The 26,538-nt window shown below is 35.1% G+C and overlaps 1 protein-coding gene across 1 annotated transcript in view; it reads right to left on the bottom strand.

Annotated features, from left to right (window-relative positions):
• Window positions 1-15,033, bottom strand: part of LOC120627443 (tubulin beta chain-like) — a 40,713-nt gene extending 25,680 nt beyond the window's left edge. The window contains exon 1 of the mRNA XM_039895550.1: window positions 14,848-15,033. Within this exon, the coding sequence (XP_039751484.1) occupies window positions 14,848-14,904 (57 nt within the window). The 5' untranslated portion in view covers window positions 14,905-15,033. The remainder of the gene's footprint in view (window positions 1-14,847) is intronic.
• Between the last annotated feature and the right edge of the window lie 11,505 nt (window positions 15,034-26,538).

Here is a 26,538-nt window from a genome sequence, read left to right as displayed (position 1 = left end):
ATGGCGATAACCACATTCGTAAACTTAAAACTAAAGCTTCGAGGGTTCCAAACGCGTCCTGGTCTAAGAAGAAGCCCACAACAAACTTAGCAGGGTGTTTTTTTTTTGTTATCACCATCTCACAATGTCATTTTAAATTATTAGAAGAGCAACCTGGTTAGAGCAATAATTTACACCCAAGCTTTTTTATCGTTTACGTAGTCCTTTATACTATAATAGGACTTTTCTATAAGCTTACGTTTAATACAAACTGAACTTTTTAAGAGACATCTCCAAAATGTCAATTGGTAGTTTATTGTAGAATTGAACAATTTCCTTTAAACGAATTATGAATTTTATGTAACCTAGTATATTGCACTGTAAGTTTATTCTTACTTCTAATGTTTAAATTATTGCAGTCACATTTTTTCTTAAATTTAGAAATGTTTTTATGAACGTACATTAAATTTTCAAATATGTACTGACTATACACTGTCATTATTTTATAATAAATATTATTTTATTTTAAAATCTTTAAATTTATCTCTCAATGACTCTCTCGGACCCATTTTGTAGATAGAACGAACAGCCCTCTTCTGCAGCACGAAAATAGTGCTAATATCAGCAGCATTACCCCAAAGTAAAATTCCATATGACATATCCATACATATATATGACATATCTCCTGAGGATGCTCCGGTTTCGGAGCGAAACGTGCGTAGAGGGTATATTGCCGAAGATCTGTTTGGTGTGGAGTAAAAAGATTGAAGAAATTATAAATTACATCATAGGTACAGATTTTCTGCTTTTCGCGGAGTATAGCAAATTCAGCTTAATTTTCATAATCTTACTTACTGGTAAGACATGATGCACTCTAAGATGGTAACGGGTTCACCTGTTAAGGTGTATGGCAGTTATATTAAACTCATACATAACATTTGGTTTCTACGCGACATCGCATCGGAACTCTAAAATAGCTTTGCGACACGTCTTTGTCTTTGTCTGGTGGGAGGCTTTGGCCGTGGCTGGTTACCACCCTACAGAAAAAGACGTGCCGCTAAGCGATGTAGTGTTCCGGTGCGATGGCGCGTAGAAACCGATTAGGGGTATGAGTACCATACTCCCTAACAGGTTAGCCCGCTACCATCTTAGACTGCATCGTCAGTGAGATAGCAGTCAAGGGCTAACTTGTAGTGGTATAAAAAAGGGTGGTAACTAGCAAAGGCCATCGCACGACCGGACATAAAAATTTAATTGAAAAATTGGTAGAATCAGTCTTCAGAATCAGTGGTAGAATAGTGAAACACACGGATTTACGTTTCAAAAATAAGCATACTTGAAACAAATGCATTTTGAATTTAAATTTTCAATGAAATGTAAATCTTCTTTCAGAGACATTAACATATGTTGTTATAAAGCTGCACACTCACCGTACGTGTTTAAAAACATGTAACAAAAACCCGGGTTTGTTGATACGTGCCGGCCTCCTCTCTATAAACATTGTACCACTTATGGTAGAAATAACAAAACAGCGGAAGCGATCGCCTACGATAATAAATAAGGAAAAGTGTTTTAGTTATCGTTTGCGTGTGCGAGTATCATGAGTATCATGAGCGAGATTCACTTCCCACAACTGGGCCCAGTCTGGGATTGATTTACCAACTCGCTGCCATTTCCATTGAGCATTTGGCAATTACTTATAGGTTGCCAAATACTCCTTACTTTTAAGACTCTTTAATATATCCTTGCTTTAAGCTTTGTCACACAGCTGAACCTTCTTTTCTAATAAATATGAGAGGGCTTAGAGCATAATAAGAAAAAAAAACGTGCGTGTACACGCCTTAGAAGTTATATTCCTATTGCGTAAAACGAGAGAGATAAAAATTTAAAATCTTTTCAAAAATGACATTTTACACCTTATTCTACGTTTGTACAAAAAGGTATTTAAAACATTGAAAGTTTTATTATAACGCAATATAAGTCAGTTTAATAAAGTTTTTTTAAATATCACATAAAAATATTTCTATATACTTAATTAAAGAAATGGACATAATAAACGTAAAAAATTGGAATATTATTAGACTCATTATCAGACAACCAACATTAAAGTTTGATATTTATGTACAATTGAATCACAGAAAAGAGCATGCACACTACGACAATCAAAAGTGTACATTGTCAAAGCTTATAGCTAACTTCAGGGTGTCGGTTTTTTGTGACGGCGCATCGTGAAAATTTACTCTCATCATTTTTCCCTAACGCGCCAAAAGAAGTATAACTTCAATAATAATGGGCCTCATAAGTCAAAGTCAAAGACCAATATTTCTTTATTGAAATAGGCACATAGATGACACTTTTGATGCGTTGATTATATACAAACTACATAGCAGTGAGTAGTGATGGCGATAACTACAATCGTAAACTTAAAACTAAAGCTACGAGGGTTCCAAACGCGCCCTGGTCTAAGAAGAGGCCCAAAACAAACTTAGCCGGGTGTTCTTTTTGTTATCACCATCTCACATTGTCATTAGAAAATATTTAAAAAGCAACCTGGTTAGAGCAATTGTTCACACTCAAGCTTTTTTATTGTTTACGTAATCCTTTATACTATAATAGGACTATTCTATAAGCATTCGCTTAATAAAAACTTTGAACTTTTTTAGTGACATCCCCAAGATATCAACGGGTAATTTATTTTAAAATTGTATACAATATAAGAAGGCTCAGAGTCACTCAGCGGGCGAGGGAGACAGCTATGCTAATAGTTTCTCTACGTGAAAAATCTCACAGAAATGACTAGATCCGTAGAAGAACTAGAGTTAACGACATAGCTCAGCGAATCGCGAAGCTGAAGTTGCAACGAGGAGGCAAGGCTGGAGGCAAGCAGCCCAGTACCGAGGATTGTGGAACTCCCTACGAAAGACCTATGTCCAACATCCACTGTTGTCAATTGGTTAAATAGATTATAATTATTAGTGGAAAAATATTTCAGTGACAAGACAGAACCTATGGCGTGGTAAATGGATTTGCTGGTAAAACCTATTTTGCACATCCATTTTGTTCTCGTACCCACGCTAATAATATAGCAACCAAACCACAACAGGAAAAGTGCAACCGGCAAACAAAAAAACCGCTGCAATTACGTGCCAGTGACCTGCCGCCGCCGCCATTTGCATATTTATCATTAAAACTATGTATTTATTAAAAAAAGTACCTACATAAAATAAAACTTTCCAAAACTGTACAAATTGTCACATTTGAAAATTGCGTCATATTGTTTTTTTTTTTATTTAAAATTTATATTAGATCGAAGCAGGCATCATTTTGACGGCCGAGTGGCGCAGTGGGCAACGACCCTGCTTTCTGAGTCCAAGGTCGTGGGTGCGATTCCCACAACTGGAAAATGTTTGTGTGTTGAACATGAATGTTTTTCAGTGTCTGGGTGTTCATCTGTATATTATAAGTTTTTATGTGTATTATATTCATAAAAAATATTCATCAGCTATCTTAGTACCCATACTTACTTTGGGGCTAGATGGCGATGTGTGTATTGTCGTAGTATATTTATATACTTATTTTATTTACTTTGCGGAATTCCATTATATTAAAAAAAACAGTTTAATTTGCTATACTTCGCCGAAAAGTAGGAGAATTTTTACGGTGTATATAATTTATAATTTCTTCAATCTTTATACACTGTACTGGTGTACTTTTTATGCACGTATCTTTTTAGTCAACACCAAAAAGGATCTTTTGCAGAGAGAGTTAATGCGTAGAGAGCAGCTACGCACTACCGACACCGGAGCATCCTCAGGAGATGTTGACTTTACAATGAACTTGTTAATTAACAATTAACATAGGACTTTACTAAAATAGTTAATAATATAGTAAAATTGTTACGATAACATTAAATTATTATAAATTACTGTTATTGTAATTTTGATCATATGATATTTTTAATCTTGCTGTGATCACATATGGAATTTAATCTGAAATAAACGTTGGCTTATGCTTCATCAATTTTATTCAGTAGACCAATATCTAAAATCAAAGGCTTAAATTATTGTATGTCTAGGTCTATATTTTGATTTACTTTACATTATTTAATTTTAAGTTGTCATTGTAATTTAATTTCACAATTTTTGATACCTTAATTTTCTGACATTTTGTATAAATTGGAAAGATAATTGTATAATTAAGGTGTTATTATAATTTGCATGCCATAGAATGGCAGATTGTAGCACGTAACTTGTTATGTTTTATTATAAGATCAAATTTGTTAACCTGCAATCACGCAAATAAAGATTTGAATTTGAATTTTTTATTAAATATTATTTATTATAAGGCCCCAAATTTTACCTTTTACCTTATTATGTTATTATATTTGTATTTTGTGAATTTCCTGTGTGTACAATAACAGTGTATTGATTCGTTCATTCATTCATTTAATCGTTCATTAATTATTATTATTAAGAAATAACGTAGGAGATTTTGACGTTCCGTAACAATTGCTTATTATAAAGACTAAATGACGGTTATTCTTATGTCCTGAACAGACAGCGAGTGTAACTAATAGTGCAAAAAAAAGAATAAATATATAAACTCGTAATAGTACAGAGTTAAATAAGAAGCATAACAACAAAAAAAACCAATTGCTTCTCCCCGGAAGAATCAAGTCCTTACTCAAGAATCAAGTCGAGGAAAACAAATGAAAGCAATTTTCGTATTTCCTTTCCGCGAAACTAAAGTATGACTAACATGAAAAATAGATTAAACTAATAATAAACTAAAACTGACTAAGGATTAGGTTGAACGTGCATTTTATAATTCACAAGAAGTGAGTCACCTGTCACGTGACTATAAAATGACGAGACCAAAAGTTGGTATCAATTTCATGTCTAGACAGACAGATTTCAATTTTATGTACTATCCATTATTTGACGGCCGTCAAATAATGGATAGTACATAAACGGCCGTCAGTCTGTTTGTAGTGACTCTACCACCGTTTCGGAAAGCAGATTCCGCTGAGACGAGCCGACAAGAAATTCAGCAGATTGCCCTTTTCCAACATCATTTAATAGTTTAACAATCTTTACAATTTTTCTATTTTGTGAGAGATGAGACCGAAATGGCCTGCTTCCAAGCAGCGGAATTTATCAATCGTGGAGTAACCACGATTGGATAAATGTGTTTTAATATATTGTTTAAACTTAGGTAAAGGTAGATCTAATACAGGGAACATTCCCACAACTGGAAAATGTTTGTGTAATGAACATGAATGTTTTCCAGTTTCCGGGTGTTTATCCGTACGGGTGTGTGTGAATATTTTATAAGTATTTATGTATATTATTCATAAAAATATTCTTAAGTCAACTTAGTACCCATAACACAAGCTACGCTTACTTTGGGGTTAGATGGCGATGTGTTTATTGTTGTATATTTATTTATTTATTAAACTAACCTAATATTATAAATGCGATATCCTTCTTATCCCAGAAAAAAAAAAATCCACGGGATTTGTAAAAAACCTTAATAATGCGGGCAACAGTTTGTAGAATTATTATACAATTACCAGGCTTTTGGAAAACTTGGAAAAAAACCGATATGGGATTTCAGTATTTAAAATAACGTAGAACAAAAAAAACTTTTTTTCTTCAACTATATCTATAATAGCAATGCGAAATAAGGAATACGCAGTGTCAACCTAACATCAGCTATGTTTACATTTGGTTAGTTTTCACGTACATTTGCATTTTACATACTCAGTTAAACGCGGATTACGGTAACGGAGAAAATTTTATCGTCATCATCATCATCATCATCATCATATCAACCCATTAACGGCCCACTACAGGGCACGGGTCTCCTCCCACAATGAGAAGGTGTTACGCCACGCTGGCCCAGTGCGGATTGGTGGACTTCACACACCTCTGATAACATTATGGAGAACTCTCAGCAACGCAGGTTTCCTCACGATGTTTTCCGTCACCGTTGAAGCTAGTGATATTTTTTTTGCTTAAAAACACACCTATGTTAGAAAAGTTAGAGGTGCGTGCTGGGATTCGAACTGTGAAGTGAAGTCGAAGTGAAGTCGAAGTCCTACCCACTGGGCTGTCACTGCTTCAATTTTATAACCCTAGATAATTAACAAAAAACCAAATTCACACACACACGTGCTTACAGTAAGTTTTGGTTCTCATTATTTATTGAAACCGCTGTAAACAACGACTAGAAATTAAAGGACAAATTTTACCGATACATTATATATTTTTTAATAAGTATGCATACATTTCCTGCAATCTACATACCTACTAGCAGGAAGTTCATGGAACCAGTTTAGAAATAAATTCAAGTTTAAATTAAGAACGTCACGACGTGGCGGCGTCAGCTTAGCTTATCCGGAGGGAGGGTAGACAAATATTTTTCCATAATTAGAATATATCTCATTCCCGCAACGCATTTATTTTTGGTGTTACAGGAGATTTATTTTCAGGAAAAATCTGTTAACTGGGCACGAATAATATTTATAGTTTTTCCTGCCTCGAATGTTATGGGTGCTTTATGTAAGTATGTTAGGTAATTACAAAAAGGGGGGTGCTGTTTACTAACAATGGAAGATGTTGCTAGTAATGAAGAATACGTAGAACAATAATATAAAGTAGGACTTTTTATTATTGTTGTACAGACCTATATATTATTTTATTACTTTTTAGAGACATGGCATGGTTATTAAATTATGTATTTGAATAACTAACAATTAATTATTGATACAGACACTAAAGAATACGATAACTCTTATCACGCTTCCACAGATCTTTATTCATCAGACGGGCTGACTGACGTTATCGCCTTTGTCACGTACGCGCATAAAAATTAAAAACAAAACGTTCGATTTTCAAATTGAATGGCTCGTGATTCACGCGTGGAAGCCGGCGGTCGTGCGCCGAATATGTCATTAGGGTCGTAATGGCGGTCGGGGGCCTTTTACGAGGCTATTGTGAAGAGTTGACGAATATCCTGCCTTTGAGGCTGTCTATTAAAGTCCTATTAGGAGTGGCGACGTCTTAATTTGGCCAATTAATTTAGTCATGGAGTGGAATGCGCTCTGGATTACCATAAAATATGATTACGATTTCGGCTGAGAACACATTTTGTTTTCATGCGTACTTTTCTTACGACATCATTCCTTATATAACTATGGATTTAGTCTTTTACATTATTTTTATTAGAAAGCGGTGATAGCCTAGTGGTTAGGACTTCGGCTTCACTTCCGGAGGATCGAGTTCGAACCCCGAAACGTATTCTAACTTTTCTAAGTGCGTTTTAAGCAACTTGGTACGAAAACATCTTGAGGAAACCTGAATGCCTGAGAGTTCTCCATAATGTTCTCAAAGGGGTGTGGAGTCCACCAATCCGCGCTGGGCCAGCGTGGTGGACTACAGCTTAAACCCTACTCTCACTACAGGGCAGTGGTCCTGTAATCGGGCGATAATAATATAAAGGATTAAAAATATATATATTTAAATTGGGGTTTACATGATACAAATTTGAACAGGTCAAATTGACATCAAAAACTCGAATTTTTCCTTGTTAAATTTGTGTCATAAGACTGACGTCACGTCAGGCTATTTCTCAGAGAAATGCTAATCCAATGATTTAAATTGTAAATAGACATTTCTACGTAGCTTAGTAGTGTAAACAAAACCCTTATCGACGTGATTCACATAATATGCAATTGATTTCAGATTATAGAGTGACACACAATCTTGATACTCGATAAGAATTTTCCAACAGGCTATCCAGTAGGAGAACTGCATTATTTTTTAATATTAGTGTATGTTTATATCTTTTTTGTATTTATATGTAATATATGTTATATATTTGTATAATTTTTAAATATTATTTATTGCACCACCTACCTCATTTCTATGTTTTTCCTTTTACGCCATTGGTTGCCTGGAAGAAATCGCTATGTAGCGATAAGGCCACCAAAGTGTATCGCTATGTATTTATATCTCTGTAACTACTTTTTTTCTTTTGTGAATGAATGAATACACTTTTATTTTGGTACAATTAAAGTGTATTCATTATATAACTTTTATTTTGGTACAATTAAAGTGTATTCATTCATTCATTCATTAGCTTAACTTTATTTATTCTCAACCAAAAATATCAACCAGCTTCACAGTGGCCTCCTCTCTAATGGGAGAGGGTTTAACAATTGACCATCCCTCCCTAAAATATTTCGAAAGTTTAGGCCCAATCAGATGGCCCACCCATAGATAGGTGAAAAAACAACGCGTACAAACATAGCAAGTCTTTGGTCGCCATTCCAGCACCTTGGAACCCCAACGTCTATCGGTTTTCCGAATTATGTGCCCGCCCATTACCACTTCAGCTTCGCGACTCGCTGAGCTATGAGCGGATCTCTCCTCATTTCTTTTTTGATCACGTAGAGATACTCCCAACATAGCTCCTTCGCCCGCTGGTCGACTCTGAGCTTTTTTATGAGGCCCATAATAAGCTACCACGTTTCACGTTTCGTGAGCGTAAGGCTCAATCGTATGGCATAAAAGCAGTCTTATTAGAAATCCTCATAAGATATTTTCCCCCGACCCAAAAATAAAACTCAGGTTCTTGTCAAACAGTATACAGTACAAACTTACAACAGGCTAAAGCAGTTAGGTATTACTGTTTTTTTTTCTTTTAATAAAAAGCTTTAGAGGTCTGGATTCAAGCTTATAATTAAAACGGTCACGACACTGACAAGCAATAAGTAAGTTCCTATGAGAACAATCATGACAGGCTTAAACGATTTATATTTCTGATTACAGCGTGACACACATTCTTGATACTTGATAAGAACTAGAAGGAAAAAGTGTTCAAGTGTAATATTTAATAAGTAAACGTGGTTCCGTATCACGAAACTTACAAAATTTAATACATGCAACAGACCTTAGAGGTCTTATAAATTAAAATTAATATAAAAACGTGTGAGCCGTCACGGGACGCCTGGCAGATGTGTAACATCGAAATTATTTTGTACAAGTAATAGGCACAAAAATCCAGATTATGACAGGAACTAAATATGACGTGATAAAAAAATACAATATTACGAACTTTCTCCACAAAATTATGACTGTTTTATTTAATATACATTTATTTTCTTCATATACGAAATGTTTTAATTCAAAAATTTCATTAAAAAGGTAAACTAAATTGATAACCACTCCTTATTGTAAGTCGGTTAATAATGACTGTTTTATTACAAAATTAATATTCATTGTTACATACGAAATACAAAAAATCAATCATATAGCGTGGCGATGCGTCGCCACGGCCTGTGTTGCCACGGCCTGTGTCGCCACACCAAAAATCAGGTTTACCCTCCGCCTATAGATGTTTCACATTAAAATCCTCTATCCCTATTCCATTTTATTTATTTAACGACCTCCCTGGCGCAGCTGTGCTGTTATAATTGGCACGTCCGTGGAACAATTCCTACATTTTCTCTGATCTGGTCTGGTGGGAGGCCGTAGCTAAATAACACCCTACGGACAAAGACGTGCCTTCAACCAATGTCTCATTCCGCTACGATACCAATCGACGTGACATCTTACGTGGAAAGCGGGTACTGCCATACCCCTAATAAATAAACCTGTTGCCATCTTAGACTGTCTCATCAAGTGCTAACTTGTAAGGACAACCTTATCGGGTAAAGAACCCTAAAAATTAACAACAAAGGCCAATGAGTTTAGTTAAGATAAAAAATGTAATTAATAACCAATACAGACTGTAATTTCAATTTTAAATTATTATCTATAATCATCGTTAATAAGTTTGTACCCCACACGCTCGATCACTATCACACCTGATAGGAAGTGATAATGTAAGACTAAGCGGAACTAGTATGCTTTCGTTCTAGAAACTAATTGATAAATAACTAATCTATAAGATAAAGTGATATGCAGATCCGTATTTTCCCTAATTGAATACAATTTATTTTTGATGTGCAATGATCAAAATCGTCTCATCCAAGTTCTAATAAAAATTGAATTAAAAATTAAATCACAGTAATGCGTCTACCAAATGAGATCTATAAGTCATTATTAAGGTAAAAAAATAAATAAGAAGAAGAAGAAAACTATGTACGAGTAAGAACAATAGGTCATCTTTGTACGTTTATGTAAACGAACTACCCATATAAGTAGGAATGTAATTTTTTTTAAGGTTTTTTATACAGTGTACCGTGATGGAGGTCGTTTTATCCAGGACGTTTCTCCACCCGAGAAGTAGGTGAGGTTATATATTTAATCGAGGAAAAAATGGATTTTGATAGAGTTAAACCTACTTATACTCCTGTTTAACACTCAGATTTGGTGAAAAATAAACAACAGTATTACAGGTTAAGATATATATATATTTTTTTAAACATCACTCAAACATTGGGCACTCAATCATAAATCTATACTGCATTACTGCCCACTCATAATTCCATTGAATGTTACTGGCACCTAAAAATATGTAAACTTTTCTATTCCTTCAAGATGCGTTCGGAATTTAAACTTATCCATAGACAATTTATCATTCTTTCACACATTCATTAGTGAATGTAATCGCGTAGAGTTCCATATTCGAAAGTGTCCGATGATAAAATAACGGTCGCTAACGGAGTCGTCAGTCGCCGCTTCTTTGTAATAAATAATAGTTCCACTAGTTATCGCGTCGGTTTGAACTCGCAAGGGCAATTATTTTGGTCAACTTGCTTTCCATCAGACTTTAAAAAATTGGAGGGGCGAAACGTTCGAACTCGACGTTCACGAAGCTGAACTTCGTAACGTTCGGTAATTTCGGACGATCAATTGGGTTATTCCCGATTGCCACAAAAAAAACGATCACAGCGATAAAAGCTGTTATCCCTTTCCGGAAGTCCATTTTATACAATGAAAAGCAAGCCTATTAATTGTAAACATAAAGATTATATCTTTACTAATGATAAAGCTTGTTTATTTGTATATCTGGAACTACCAGTAACTGGTCATATTTGAAAACAAAATGTTTAATCTATTTAACATCACGCTATGACCCTAAAGAGCCGAGTCAGACAGAAAACGAACAAAAGAACAAGTTTTTTTTTTTACACTACAAGTTAGCCCTTGACTGCAATCTCACCTGGTGGTAAGTTATGATACAGTCTAAGATGGTAGCGGGCTAACCTGTTAGGGAGTATGGTTCCTACGTGACATCGCACCGCATTTATAGCGCAGTTATAGCGCAGGCGGGCGATGCGACTCGTTGGGTCGGGGTTTATTGTGTAGTATATCCGGATGAAGAAAATATGTGTGTGGTGCTGCTATTGCGATTGTGCGTTATGAAGTCAGCATCTTATGATGATGCGGTATTGGAGCGAAAGTAGATACCGTATTTAGGATGTTTTAGGTTTGAAACTGTCATGAAAAATAATCTTATTTAAAGGTAAAGTTAGACTGTTATTCAAAGTTTTATGATGAGTACACAAAGTCACGAAACTGTACGCCGCTGCATTCTTAGTTGCAGCCGTTCTGGGTCTTGGGTGGTGGCACATGGCACGGACCAAATCAACTAACATACAAATGGCACGACATATTTATATTCTAAGGCACACTGTTTTGAATCATGTTATCGACCCATTACCGGCCAACTACAGGGCATGGGTCCTCCTACAATAAGAAGGGGTAGGCCGTAGTCCACCACGCTGGCCAAGTGCGGATTGGTGGACTCCACATACCTTTGAGAAGTGAGAACATTATGTAAGACATCTCAGACATGCAGGTTTCCTCACGATGTTTTCCTTCACGGTCGAAGCAAGCGATATTTTTAATTACTTAAAACGCACATAACTGAGAAAAGTTATAGGTGCGTGCTGGGATTCGAACTCGACCCCCGAAATTTAAGCCGAGCTCCTACCCACTGCGCTATCACGGCTTCAATGTTTTGAATATACGTATATAAAAGGTCTATCCAGAAGCAGTGATGGCCAGGTTGGTAAGGCTTCCTTTCAGGGGGGGGGACTGAGTTCGAATCCCGGCACGCATCTTTTACTTTTTGGAGTTATTTATTTACTTATTAGCTTTTCAAGGGAAACAAACAGTATAATTACACATAAAAGTAATGCCGTATTTTTGTATCACATAGACCAATGAAGTTTCCACAACTTGGTTATACATATAACACGATAACATTAACCACAATTGCTTAGGAGTAAGTAACCTAGCAAGCAATTATTATACAAAAAAAAAGAAAAAATAATAATAATGTAAGTAAAACAAAAATGAAAAACAAAAACTTTAAAGCTATAGTACTTAGTTTGTCAAAATAAATTTTCTAAACGTGCCAATTTTGACATTGAGTTATGCGCGTTTTTAATATCACTGTCTGATGTCTATGCTTTATCCAGTGCATCCCACGTAATTTTATATGACATTGCTTTTTGGTCTGGGTTCCTGTCAATTTGAATTCCTACTCAAACTTATATCGACCACAGATTATACATAATTTTGACCAGTCTGAACGAAGATACTTTTACTACTTTTTTCTTTAACCAAACGTACATACAAATGCTGTATCGAAACTTTGACCGTTTACACAGCGGACGCAGCGGTAGCTCTCACAAAAACCCCGATTTTGAGACATTCTTCATTTTTGCTATGCTCCTAATGGTCTTAGCGTGTTGATATATGCATATAACCTATAACCTTCCTATATAAATGTGCTATCTAACACTGAAAGAATTTTTCAAATCAGACCAGTAGTTCCTGAGATTATCGCGTTCAAGTAAACAAACAATCTCTGCTGCTTTATATATAAGATAATCACTATTTTGCCATCTCTTAAAATAGGTTATATTTTAACATTGTTAATATTTTGTTTCGTAATTTTGATAATAATTATTTTTAGGACATGTAAAGGTATGTCAAATAACCTGTAATTATAATATAATACTGCGGGTAAGCTTTAACCAACTTTGCCTCAACCAAGGAATCGAATTCCGGTCATTGTGACCCATTGGGCGCAGTGGGCAGCGAACCTGCTTTCTGAGTCCGAGGTCGTGGGATCGATTCCCACAACTGGAAAATGTTTGTGTGATGAACATTAATGTTTTTCAGTGTCTGAGTGTTTATCTGTATATTATAAGTATTAATGTGTACATATTATATTCATAAAAAAATATTCATCAGCTATCTTAGTACCCATAACACAAGCTACGCTTACTTTGGGGCTAGATGGCGATGTGTGTATTGTCTTATTCGTATATTTATTTATTTTATTTACTGGACCGCCGAAGTGAAAGAAAGTTTTCAATTATAGGTAGGTATTTTGCTTAGTAGTAAGTAACTAATAACTATATTTTCGATACCTACCTAGGTATACCTATTTATTTCGTTGACGTGCAAAATAATTGTCGGTCGACATTTGAATACTAAAGCTGACGGGGCCAAATACCTCTAGCGTGTCAACGGGCATTGGGAAAAACAACCTTAATGCTAAATATGCTATATGTGTTATATGCTATAAAAGGTTTCTAGGGTAATTATTATTTATAAACTCTAGAACAAAGACTTGTTTCCTATCTAAAAAAAATAGTTTAAAGCAAAAATTATTACCACATTATTTTGAAATCTTCGCTTAAAAGATTAAAAATGAAGTGAGTGATTTATATAATATTTCCGTTCCCATACTTCCAAAAACAATAGATTTTTTTAAACGGTACACGTACAAAAATTACGTTTAGTAAAATTCACATAATTTTACTATACCTAAGTACAATAATATAATGCAAAGAAATATCATACCTAGGTAGGGACTCTGGGCTAGGTTTAGTTGTTTTTTAATTTGTCCCCTTTAGGACAGCCAAGATTATTGACTATACATCCAATTCAGCTGTATGTTACTAGGATTAGATGAATATTTGGAACACAGAGTATGGACCTAAACAGTTTCTTCGATTAACACGTCATAAGTAGTTACCAACCTGCATTTCACGACAGGAAATAGTTTAGGTTCGCGGCAAATAGATTAATCCACGAAGATGAAGTCACAGGACGAAACTAGTTTGTGGAACATTAGGTAGGTCAGCATCATCACAATCATTACCGACCCACTCCAGAGCACGGGTCTAATTTCGTAATGATAAGGGTTAAGAAGAGTTAAGGGTTAAGGAGGGGTCACATCACTCTGGCCATTTTATAGCTGCATTGGTAGACTTGTCATGATATGGAAAAGCCTCAAACATGCAGATTTCCTTGGGATGTTTTCCTTCAACATTACTAAAGCAAGTGATATTTTCATAATTAACTTAAATTAAAAACACACCTAACCCCGAAATATTACGAGGTTCGTGTCGGGGATCGAAATTAGTGCACACGAAAGGAATGCCGAAACTCTAACCACTAGGCTATAACCACTTTTTTTTATCTGGTAAATAAAATTACTTAAGTCTTACTATGAAATAATTTTATTCGCGTAATGTTTTAAGTATACTGTAGGTTGGTAGGTAGGTAGTTTTAATATTTTTTTAACGTTGACAAGAAATTTAACTTATTAATTTATGATATAATTCATTCCCAATATTAAATTCTAGATAATAAAAATAAATACAACTAATAAAGTACCTAACAGGTACTAAACACAATAAAAAAATAACTTAAGAAAAAAAACAACAATGCTTTTTAAATTCCTATTTGAAAGTATGAAAATTGAAATTGGAAATAATTACAATTCCAAAACCGAACAAATCAAGTAGAGTAACCAAGTAAAAAAAACACTAAGGACAAAAAAGAACGTTGATAATTTTAAAATTCGAATAAGACAGACAAAAAAGTCACTTACCTTAGCGCCAATCTGGTTCCCGCATTGTCCGGCTTGCAGGTGCACAATTTCCCTCATATTTATTTAATAATTTGTTTCAATAACTTAATTAAGTATGTAAATAGTTGAACTTTATTGTTATCACGGCAGTTGGCGTAAGACAGCCCGCCTTGAGACCGGCTGAAGCTCGAGTGAGGCGATGGAGGAACGTTTCAAGTGAACGGGAACGAATGATGTCGCTCAGGGTGTGAATGTGTCTGCGTTCGAAACTTTACCTTTATTTAAGGAACACCGTACACACGCAATATTATGCGAAGCGTAGGTATTGAAGGAGTGAAGTTATGATTAAAATTTTTAATATGAGTTGTTTTGTAAACTTGCGTGTCGTTGGTGTGTCATAAAGGTATTTTCACTTCTTTAAACTGTCAAAGTATTTTTAAACATATTTTACATTTTATACAAAGATGTTATTATAGTCATTTACATATTTTATTTATCCAAGAATGAAGACCGTATTACACTTTAAGGCTACTAAGTTGATTTCCAGATTAATGAATCGATTTTTTTAAACACCTTTAAGCTGCAAAGTTTTAAAAAACATTAAAAGTAATTTCTACCCCCTTATCTACGTAGTTTTACTTGTTACAAGCGTAAACCAAAAGTTTTATAAAGCGCTTTTGAAATAGGGAAACTGGAACATCAAAGCTGGCAACACTTTGGTCGTGATTCACCACTAGCCGGCGAGTTCAAGCGCCGGCCGCCGACGTTAAACCATAAATTAATTCAAGGCCCATCTAATTGCACTGAAGAAAACTAGCGCTTTGTGCAGTGTTGCTATATCCGATACCTACACTTTCTTTTCCCTAAGTTCAATACCTGCGACATTATTTTTTATTTTTACTTACCATGCAGTCAAAGATGTATACGATGTAAAAGATAATAAATAATAAATAAATATACCTACTACGGCAATGCTGACATCGCCATCTAGTCTGATAGTAAGCTAGTAAGTTATGGGTACTAAGATAACTGATGAATATTTTTATGAATAATTTACATAAATACTTATAATATAAATATAAACACCCAGACACTGAAAAACATTCATGTTCATCACACAAAGATTTTCCAGCTGTAGGAATCGAACCCACGGCCTTGGACTCGGAAAGCAGGGTCGCTGCAAACTGCGCCAATCGGCCGTCAAAGATGTAAACTAACCTAACCTAGTATCGCATCCCATTATACACTGTACACAGTGACATTTTAGTAGTAGTTTTCTTTTTTTGACAGAGCTCGTTCGGGAAGTACTACAACCATTTTTATTTATGCTGATAAGAGCAGCATTGTTGCAATGCTTTGTTCTGATGTTCTGAAGGGTGGCTGCCGGTGTAATTACAGGCACATGAGGCCGAAATGAAATGACATGTAATGAAATGAAATGAAATGAAATATTTATTTTGCTAAATATGTGTTAATAATTATTGGTGTTTAGGATATAAAGTTCCAACATATTCTGTTAATAATCTTATTTGTTATCAATTATATAAAATAACTAGCTGTTGCCCGCTACTTCGTCTGCGTTTGATTATGTTTTTTTATGTGGCATTCAATTTAGTTGTAGTTCTAAAAAAAATTAAAGTATTCAGTATAGCTGAGTCTTAAATGAGGGGTTTGCTGCTGTCGGCTGAGGAGTTCTGTCTCCGACCACATTCAGTTCTACACAGTTTGGGCAAAATTAAACACATATTATAACCTCTATAGTACAAATATAAATATTTAAATCGGTTATAATTTGTCGGAGTTTTGGTGTAAAATTGTCAAACACTTTCATCCCCTCTCCCAAAGGAACCGAGCTTAATGTCGGGATAAAAAGTATTCTATATTACTTCTAACACTTCCACGAATATGTGTACAAAGTTTCATGAGGATCGGTTAAGTAGTTATTGCGTGAAGCGTAACAAACAAACTTACATTGACCTTTATAATATTAGTAGGGATAGGGAAGGGATGTTCTGTGATTTATAGTGTCATATTAGATCATTGTGTTAGTTACTTGCACAGGCTTGCACACGACAAGTGTTGCTATGTTTTCTACTTACGCATGGTCATTTATTACTATGTAATAAAAAAAAGACATTTTAATTGATTCCCAATTCATTTATTTTCGGAGCTAAGTTATATATGTATTAATTGCAAAATTTTTTTTTTTTTGTATATTTGATTATAATGAATGAATGAATTAATGAATATACTTTTATTGCACACCACAAAAAGTACATTATTACTATGAAATAGGGGAAAAAAACAGTTTAATTGATCCCCACCACTATTTTCGGAGCTAAGTTATATTTGTATTAATTACAATTATTTTTTTTGTATATTTGATTATAATGAATGAATGAATGAATGAATGAAAATACTTTTATTGCACACCACAAAAAGTATATAAAGAAAGAAAAATGTAACAATACAACGGATACAATTTATAATATATGATAATAGGTAAGCGTGTTAAGATCTCAATAAAAATATAGATTCCCTCCCTTTCTCTCGGCTTCCCGCCACTAAGTCTGGGGAAACACATATTTTCCCCCAAGCGGAACTGTCGTCGGTAGGCTGACTTTCGCTTTATTACTATGTTCTTGAAAGGAAGAATAAGATACGTAATTAATATTATTCTATATAATATTATGTTATTATTCTATATATATTATTCTATATAATATTATTAATATTATTCTATATAATATATTTTATGACTTCTCACATGTATACTATTTTAGTACAAAAAAACGACTGGATGTTATAAGTTTGTCGTGTCTGTGTGTGTGTGTGTGGTTTTGAAATAAGAGGTATTAAATCTGCAATTAGATTCATGACATTAAATTGAAAAACATCCGTAAAGGTGAAGATGAGGATACCTATATGTATTTCAATAAACTACCGGTTGATATCTTGGATATGTCTCTTAATAAGTTCAAAGTTTGTATTAAGCAAAAGCTTACAGAAAAGTTCTATTATGGTAAGGACTACGTCAACGATTAAAATGCTCGGGTGTAAATTATTGTTCCAACCAGGTTGCTTCCTTAATAGTTTTATATGACTATGTGAGATGGTGATAACAAAAAAAGGTGGGCTTTTTCTTAGACCAAGGCGCGTTTGGAACCCTCGTAGCTTTAGTTTTAAGTTTACGAATGTAGTTATCGCCATCACTGCTCACTGCTATGTACACATTTTGTATATAATCAACGCATCAAAAGTGCCATCTATGTGCCTATTTGAATAAAGACATATTTGACTTTGACTTTATGAAAAACGAATGTAATGGGAGCAAATATAGTTCTATTAAAAAATTACGCGGGTGAAGTCGTAAACAACAACTATTCCTCGATAAAACCTTATCTACTATTATCTATATTGATATTTTAGTCTTATAACACGGACGTCCGCTACTTTCAGATTAAAATATGAAGCTAATGGCAGAGTACAAAAAAATAATGACATACAAAATTTCTCATGACACTTCCTATTCATAGTTTTATTCCATTATAATGGCCCAATGAAAGCTAACTGTACTCACGCTGGTCTAACGATACTCAAACAATGGCTGCGCGCAAAATCACGCCATTTGCACTCGCGATTTGACGGCAAATGGTAGGGTTGCCTGATCAAAATATATATAAAAAAAAAACTAAATTTCTTCATTCATGTAGGCCTATCACAGGCACTTATGAAGCGTTCATACATATATGTTTACATAATTGTACGGGGATGGTGATAACTTCGTTCGCCAACTTAAACCTAAAGCTACGAGGGTTCCAAGCGAACCCTGGTCTAAGAAGACATCTAAAACAAACAGAGCATCATCGACCATAATTATAATATTTGCTACTGTTGGCCAAGGCTTCCTCTCTCAACGAAGAATTGTATTTAGGAGCTGATTCCGTCCACACTGGTCCAATACGGTTTAATAGATTTTAACAATTACTATCACATGATTGTTATTTGGACGACCTCCAGACAGATGACCCAGTGCAGTGATAAGCGCTTTCTTATATGTGGAAGGTCTAAGATTTGATCCCCGGTGGAGAAAATTTGGCAGACTTTTCTTGGCTGTGGCTAGTTACCGCCTTACGGACAAAGAGGTGCCAAGCGAACGGGTATGAGTTTTTAATATATTTGCCATACCATGCATTCTGCCATTTAATTCCAAGATGTGTTCACATTCTTTGGGTTGTAGCTTAGAACAAAACTTGTTATTACTTATATTTAGATCTACTTTTAGTTATTACCTGTTTTGCGTACCTAATAACAATAAACAACAATACCCCCTAACCCGTTTAGCCTCTTAAACGGCATCATTTCTAACCAGAATGTAGTAAAAGGCAGTAAAAAACCCATGATCAATGACGTTCGAAACATGGGGTTATAGCGTCAAAGTTTTTGTCCTGACCCAGAATCGAACTTTGTTATTAATTGACCACGCTATCCAAAGTCGACAGACAATCGAAGTTACATAAGCGAGTGCAATGGTATCTACTCAAACAATGGCCCGCACGAAATCACACCATATTTAGGGTTGCCTGTTAAAATAATATGAGAAAAAAGGTTAATAAGAATGAATGATCGAGTGAGTTGTTGGATAATTTATTATGCCTTGTTCAATTAATTATCTTTGTAAATGTAAATGAGGAAATAAAAAAATATTAATCTGGAAACTACAACAACATTTTTATAAGTCAACAGTCAAAAAAAGATAAGTTATTGTACTGGCATACGACGAAAACCAGAAATAGGGTTTTTGGTGTACGATCCCCTTTTGGGCTAATTTGAATTATTTAGTTACATCTATTTTGTCTTAGAAAGTAGACACCTTATATTTTTATTGGTATTTTTTTTATTTTAATTCGTATTTGTATTGTAGATTGAGAAGGGTAGGTACTTCCTGAAATAAACAAAATATTATTGTTATTTTATATAATGAATAAAATAAAAGCAATAAATATACGTATGGAGAAAAGTAACAGGTAGAATCAATATTATATATTTACCCATACATTCATTGAAATGTTAATGATGATTTATTGCTTTTATTATTTGCATTTTATTTTTGTTTTATTTCATTCTTATTTGCTAATAAATTGATAGCAACCCTAGATGTCAGAGAACTAAATTTACTTATCCATTTTTTGCTCTTCGATACGACTTGGGACCAGATGTACTTATCGCTGGCCGCATAATAGGCATCAGCATTTCGTGATAAGAGGATCTAGAGCGGTCAATGTCGGGTGGGTATTAAGCTTTACAACTTATCATCATCGTATCAACCGATTGACGTCCACTGCTGGCAGTGGCGTGCACTTCATATATACACAAAAGCTCTGCATACCCAAAATTTTTTGTATAACTCATAAACACGCAGGATTGTTCCATTTTATGGCATCATCCTTCTTTATGCATACCCTGGTCAAAAACCCTGTGCACGCCACTGACTGCTGGACATAGGTCTTTTGTAGAGAGTTCGAAAATCCATAGTCCTGGGCCAGCGGCTCCCAGCGACTCGTTTGATGTTATCAGTCCAATTTGTTTGGGGCCGACCAACGCTGCGTTTACCGGCGCGGGGTCGCCATTCCAGCATTTTGGGACCTCAACGTTTCTACGTTGGGGTCCCAAAGTGCTGGAATGGCAACGGAGTAACGAAAACATGAGTATCCCTAAATATTCGTTAATGAACAAATACACTTTAAGTTTGTATTATTAAATCGTTGTAAAAATGAAAATGGCCTACAATCATTAACCAAATACAAATTTATCAGTGTCATAAAAAAAATGATTAACAAGTAAATGTTTTTATTTATATCTCATTTTGATATAAATATTTATTAGTGACACTCTGTGAGTAAATATAATGTAAATAGCTGTTGCCCACTTTCTTTTTCCGCGTTTATTACGGTCTTTTTGCAATTCGCGAGAAAGTGAAAAAAAAATTAATTCGCCAGTGAGTACACATTTCAATCCAAGTGTACTCACTTCCAGTCAAGCCCTTTCATTTGATATCCATATTGCGGGAGTTATAAAAAAAAATGTAATTCACTATATTGTGCTGGCGGCCATCTTGGATGGATTTTCATCAAACATAGCTAAGAACACTCACCTCTCAAACACGATGCCACAGACAGCGACACACACTGACTTAAAACTTATAACGAATTATAGAATACGAAAAGAATTCAGATTCTGCGCCATTTTCGGAAGTCGGTTAAAATCCTATAAATCAGTCGGCATTCTCGCCATTGATTGTCAACTCAATGTGTATTGGCACGCGGCCTTTTTGAGACATTTCTCTTTAGACGTATATGGGTGGATTCGGACATATTGAAAATTTATATAAACGATCTCGGTATTGGATTTGAAGGGTAGCTGCTTAACTTACGTTCAGAATATTCCGGGATCTCGTAATCGGTAAAAAACACAAGTGAAACAATTATATAGGGAGCCAGTGAGGTTGTTACCAGGAAAAATTACTTATTAAGTTCAACATTAAAAGTAAAAATTTTAAAAATTAAAAAAAAAGAAAAATATCAAAACCCATTTATTTTAAGTAGGCCGGCCCAGTTTATAAGCACCACTCTGGTGACTCTACCACCCAGAAACTCAGCAGATTGCTCTTTTTCAACATCATTTTACAGTTTACAATGAAAAAATATATATATAATAAATTTTCTATCTTGCTAGAGATGAGAGCGGAGCCTGCTTCCGCACATTGTTTAAATTTATGGATTGGGAGGTCCAAAATTCCTTGGAAATCAGATTATAAAAGCATATACTGAATCCCACAAATGACTTATGCACCTTTCGCAAACGATATGCAGATCGAATAATACAAATGCGTCAATATGTTTGTTTGATTGTCCTTCCTTTCCGCCGTAACAGCAGTCAATTAACATTTTGGCACTAAATTAGCTTAAAGGACTGAGAGTAACACAGGGTTATTATGTATGTGTATGTCGAGCTCCTACCCACTGGGCTATCGTTTATTTATTTATTTATTTATACTCTTTATTTGTACACCACTCAGAAAAACGAAAAAAAAAGCACAAACACATGAAGAATGAAGCAGGATACAAAAGGCAGCCTTATCGCCAAGTACAGGCAGGTACTCTGACAGGCAACCTTAGGATTAGGAAAACTAAAATGAATAACGAATAGGTGGGGTAGTAACTACATACTAATAAATAAACCAGATTACACAAATACAACAATACTATTGATAGATATAAAACATAAATATAATGAATGAATGAATGAATGTTTGCATAAATGAATGAATATACTTTAATTGCACACCACAAAAAGTACATAGAACTAAAAGAAAAGTATAACAATTTGGCGGCCTTATCGCTACATAGCGATTTCTTCCAAGTTCCAGGCAACCAGTGGTGAAGATAAAAAACAGTTACAGAAAAAAGTTAGGTGGTGCATATACCCATAAAATACATATTTCATTACTTAAATATATACATATCTGCTATATATATATAAGAGAAAGTGTATGGGTATGTTCCGTATAGGCTCCGAAACGGCTGGACCGATTTCAATGAAACTTTCAGGGAATCTCTGGATTCACCTGGCGAGTAATCCTGTAAAGTTTGGTGACGATCGGAGCATTCCTCTTTTTGAACTGTCAAACTGTCAAATACAGCTTTTATTTACTATGATGATATTCTATTGTTGGGTGTAGATAATGATCTTCACCCGCTCGAGAAGAGAATAGAAATAAATGATTTAATATATTATGAGACTTAAATTAAAAATTTAGTACTTAAGTTTAGTACGCTAGTAAAATAATAAACAACAATATTTGGAACTAAAAACAAATAAATAAATAAGTAACTACAATTATATAATATAAAATATACAAAAATAGTATTATAAATATACTAATATATAATAATAATAAACACATGGATGCAAATAAATAAATGTTATCAGAAACTATCATTAACTGACTAACATTGGCCAACAATAAGGCTCAGGAATAAAGCATTTTCGTGTAATTGGTCTCCCGCTACGCACGTATTACTCCATTCTCTTTCAACAAAAAACTCTTAAAACAATTGGCACGCACCTAAAACTGTGAAAAGCAGTTCAAGCTCTTTAAACCAAATGTTCATTTTTAATTAACATAAAAATATAGAAAAATAATAATGAATTTAAAATTTAATTCCATTACTCAACAAGTTTGATGAACAAGTGAGATAAAGTTTCACATTTTGAATTTCACGGAGTAAATGTTTGCCGTTGCACTTATTTTAATAAGTAAGCGCACAGCTCCGTTACTGTCTTAGAGAACAATACTACATGGCCCTAGTATGGAAATCGATACTAAATACCGTTATTATGTATAACCCATCTTCATCATCATTTCAACCATTGGACGTCCACTGCTGGACATAGGTCTTTTGTAGGGAGTTCCAAAACCCACAGTCCTGGGCCGCTTGTTTCCAGCGGCTCCAAGCGACTGATGTCATCTCTCCACCTCGTTGGGGGCCGACCTACGCTGCGTTTACCGGTGCGGGGTCGCCATTCCAGCACCTTAAGACCCCAACGTCCATAACCCATCTAATGCCTAGTATTTTACCATGGGTTTACGAGGTCCTAGAATCGATTTCTGTTCTGCTGTCAAAAAAATAAGAGCAATATTATATACATTTACTAGCGTACCCAGCCCCCTTCGCTTTATTTATTTAAAAAATAAGCTTACATCATTAACTTTTTAATTTAAGTCTCATAATATATTAAATCATTTATTTCTCTCCGTATTTATTCTCTTCTATTCTCTTCTCGAGCGGGTGAAGATCATTATCTACACCCATCTACACAAAACAATAGAATATCATCATAGTAATTTGACAGTTTAACAGTTCAAAAATAGATCGTCACCAAACTTTACAGGATTATTTGCCAGGTCAATTCGGAGATTCCCTAAAAGTTTCATTTTAATTAAAAATTAATTAAAATAGATAGTAGATGCTTGGTTGCGTTTGATCCAGGTTACATATATTTATAAAAATCATCATATTGTTGCTCTGAGTGTTCGCATAACGAAAATAAATATTGTACACAATAATTTATTATGTTTAGAAAATATACATGTTTTACCAATTTTTTTATTTTTTTATGTCTCCACCTAGCCCCAAAGTAAACGTAGCTTGTGTTATGGTTACTAGGATGACTGATGAATATTTTAATAGTACTATACATATGTATATTACAGATAAACACCCAGACACTGAAAACCATTCATGTTCATCACACACATTTTCCAGTTGAGGGAATCGAACCCGCAGCCTTGGACTAAGAAAGCAGGGTGCGTACACACAGTCCAGCAGGCAGCAAGACCACCGAATGGCCGTCCCCTGCCACGTACCTTACTTTCAACATAAATAGCGCTTGTCAAAGCAGGCATCAGTGGCGACGAAGACGACGGATTGGATCTGACACCCCACCCACCGGACCTGACACCAAGGCAGGATCCTGTCAATTTCCCATCCGAATCCATTACAACAAGGCTGGCACCGAAAAAGTGCGGCCTCAACCTTATTTAAAAGTGCAGAAAACAAAGATAAACGGAGAAGACTAAACGCGAGCTATGATGATATGCGCGACCGTAACAATAGGAAGATCATCCTCCGAGTTAGTGATCGTGCTCGGGGACCGAGGTCCGAACATAAATTTTTGGAAGTTGTATATATAGGCATTCTTCGTGAACACTTCGCTAGGGCGATGCAGGATTTTTGTGGCGCCATCTAGTTCTGTAATGTGGAGACCGCTACACGCGAATATTTAAGCTTTCTTTCGTTAACGTTTAAACGGAGGTAGATAATCTCTTACTTGGCACTCGAACTAACGTCACACCGAACAAGTGCGACCTCACCCAAATTTAAAAGTGCCGAAAACAACGTCCAGTTGGCAGAGTCTTGACAGGGCAAGGAAGCGTGGCGTCGAGGCCCGTACCCTCTAGATTGGTCATGGCTAAACGGAGAAGACCCGAATAAAAACGGAGGTATATCTTGGCACTCGAACTGACGTCACCACACAGCAAGTAAAGTAGCACGGATAAGTAATTTACAGGCTATTAAATCTATTTCCCCTTTCTGAAATAGATGAGCAAATAGAATATCGTCTAGAACAAGAAATACCTAGAGGGCTGGCGTGCCGCCAAAAATGTCAACGACCCCAACATGGCGCCGGCTGTTCCCAACGTGCGGCCCTCGGTAATGTTAAACGTGTCCTGCGACTATGACTCATCAGGCCTATCTGCATTACGTCTCCATCATCATAACAGCCGCATAGCGCAGTGGGCAGCGACCCTGCTTTCTGAGTCCAAGGCTGTGGGTTCGTTTCCCGCTACTGGAAAATGTTTGTGTGATGAACATGAATGTTTTTCAGTGGCTGGGTGTTTATCTGTTTATTATAGGTATTAATGTATATTATATTCATACAACAAAATTCAGCTATCTTAGCTATAACACAAGCTACGCTTACTTTGGTGCTAGATGGCGATGTGGCGAATTGGCGTTCTGTATTTATTTATTTGCCACTGCTCTCCTCTCGGGTATCCTCTCAGAATGAATGAATCGGTTGTTTATACACATTTTTGAGAACTAAAAAATTAAAATTATCTCACTTACTTAATTATGATCACTTAGAGGTGCGGGAATCAAACTCGGACCGCCAAAAGGGCAGCCGTAGCCATTATTACTAGATTATCACATCAAAATGTAAAATATAACAATAGGTATTAGTGTTGCCCAAATGCAAGAACAAGACGAGACTTAGCCAGTCTTGGTCTTGGTCTTGCGCCAATACACCTGGTCTTGGTCTTGGTCTTGGTCTTGCGCTCCCAGTCTTGGTCTTGGTCTTGGTCTTGCAGCAAGAGTCTTGCAAGTCTTGCAATTACCTATTAGTCTATTACTATTTATTAAAGTTTACTTTAAATCTTAGAAAAACGTATTAGAATTGGAACATTGTGAGCTTGAATTAACATAGCCATAGTAAAGATCAAGCAGATTAATAAATAACTGAAGATTTGATAAGAAATTCGAAAAATCAACTGACCTATATGTCGTTTTCCATGGAAGTAACTGTTTCTTAATAAACATTTATGATTTATAAGCTTACATTTGCTAAAACATGTAAAAAAACAAATTAATTACAATAACTTGACTGTATTTTAAAGAACAATACTTATCTGTCTAGAAAGAGATTGAACCCTCAACTTATAAGAAATTTAATAAAAGAGTTTTACGATTTATCATTTATTTGAATAAAAAATAAAATACAACACAAATCAACAGCTTTATCATTAGGTTATGATACTTTATATCAATTCTTTTGACCAAGAATTAATACAAAGTAACCATCTGGCTGACTCATCACTTAACCTATTTCTATGTTTTCTAATTACTAATGATGCTTTAGAAAATAACCTCTCAGCAGGTACTGAAGTTGCAGGTATTGAGAGAAAATCACGGGCCATTTTCGATAAAATCGGATACTCTGTCTCATGCGTCCTCCACCAATCTAAAATCACCAATCTGAAACTTATTTATTCTTTGGAACACCTGTAGGTACTCTTAAAATTCGAAATTATTTTGCATGAATAGTGTCAAATGTTATGATTTCGGCGCGGCGGCAACGATTGTTTTA

Source organism: Pararge aegeria, chromosome 1, assembly GCF_905163445.1.
Source record: "Pararge aegeria chromosome 1, ilParAegt1.1, whole genome shotgun sequence".
In the NCBI taxonomy this organism is placed as follows: Eukaryota; Metazoa; Arthropoda; class Insecta; order Lepidoptera; family Nymphalidae; genus Pararge; species Pararge aegeria.
This window is presented reverse-complemented; position numbering and strand designations above follow the sequence as displayed.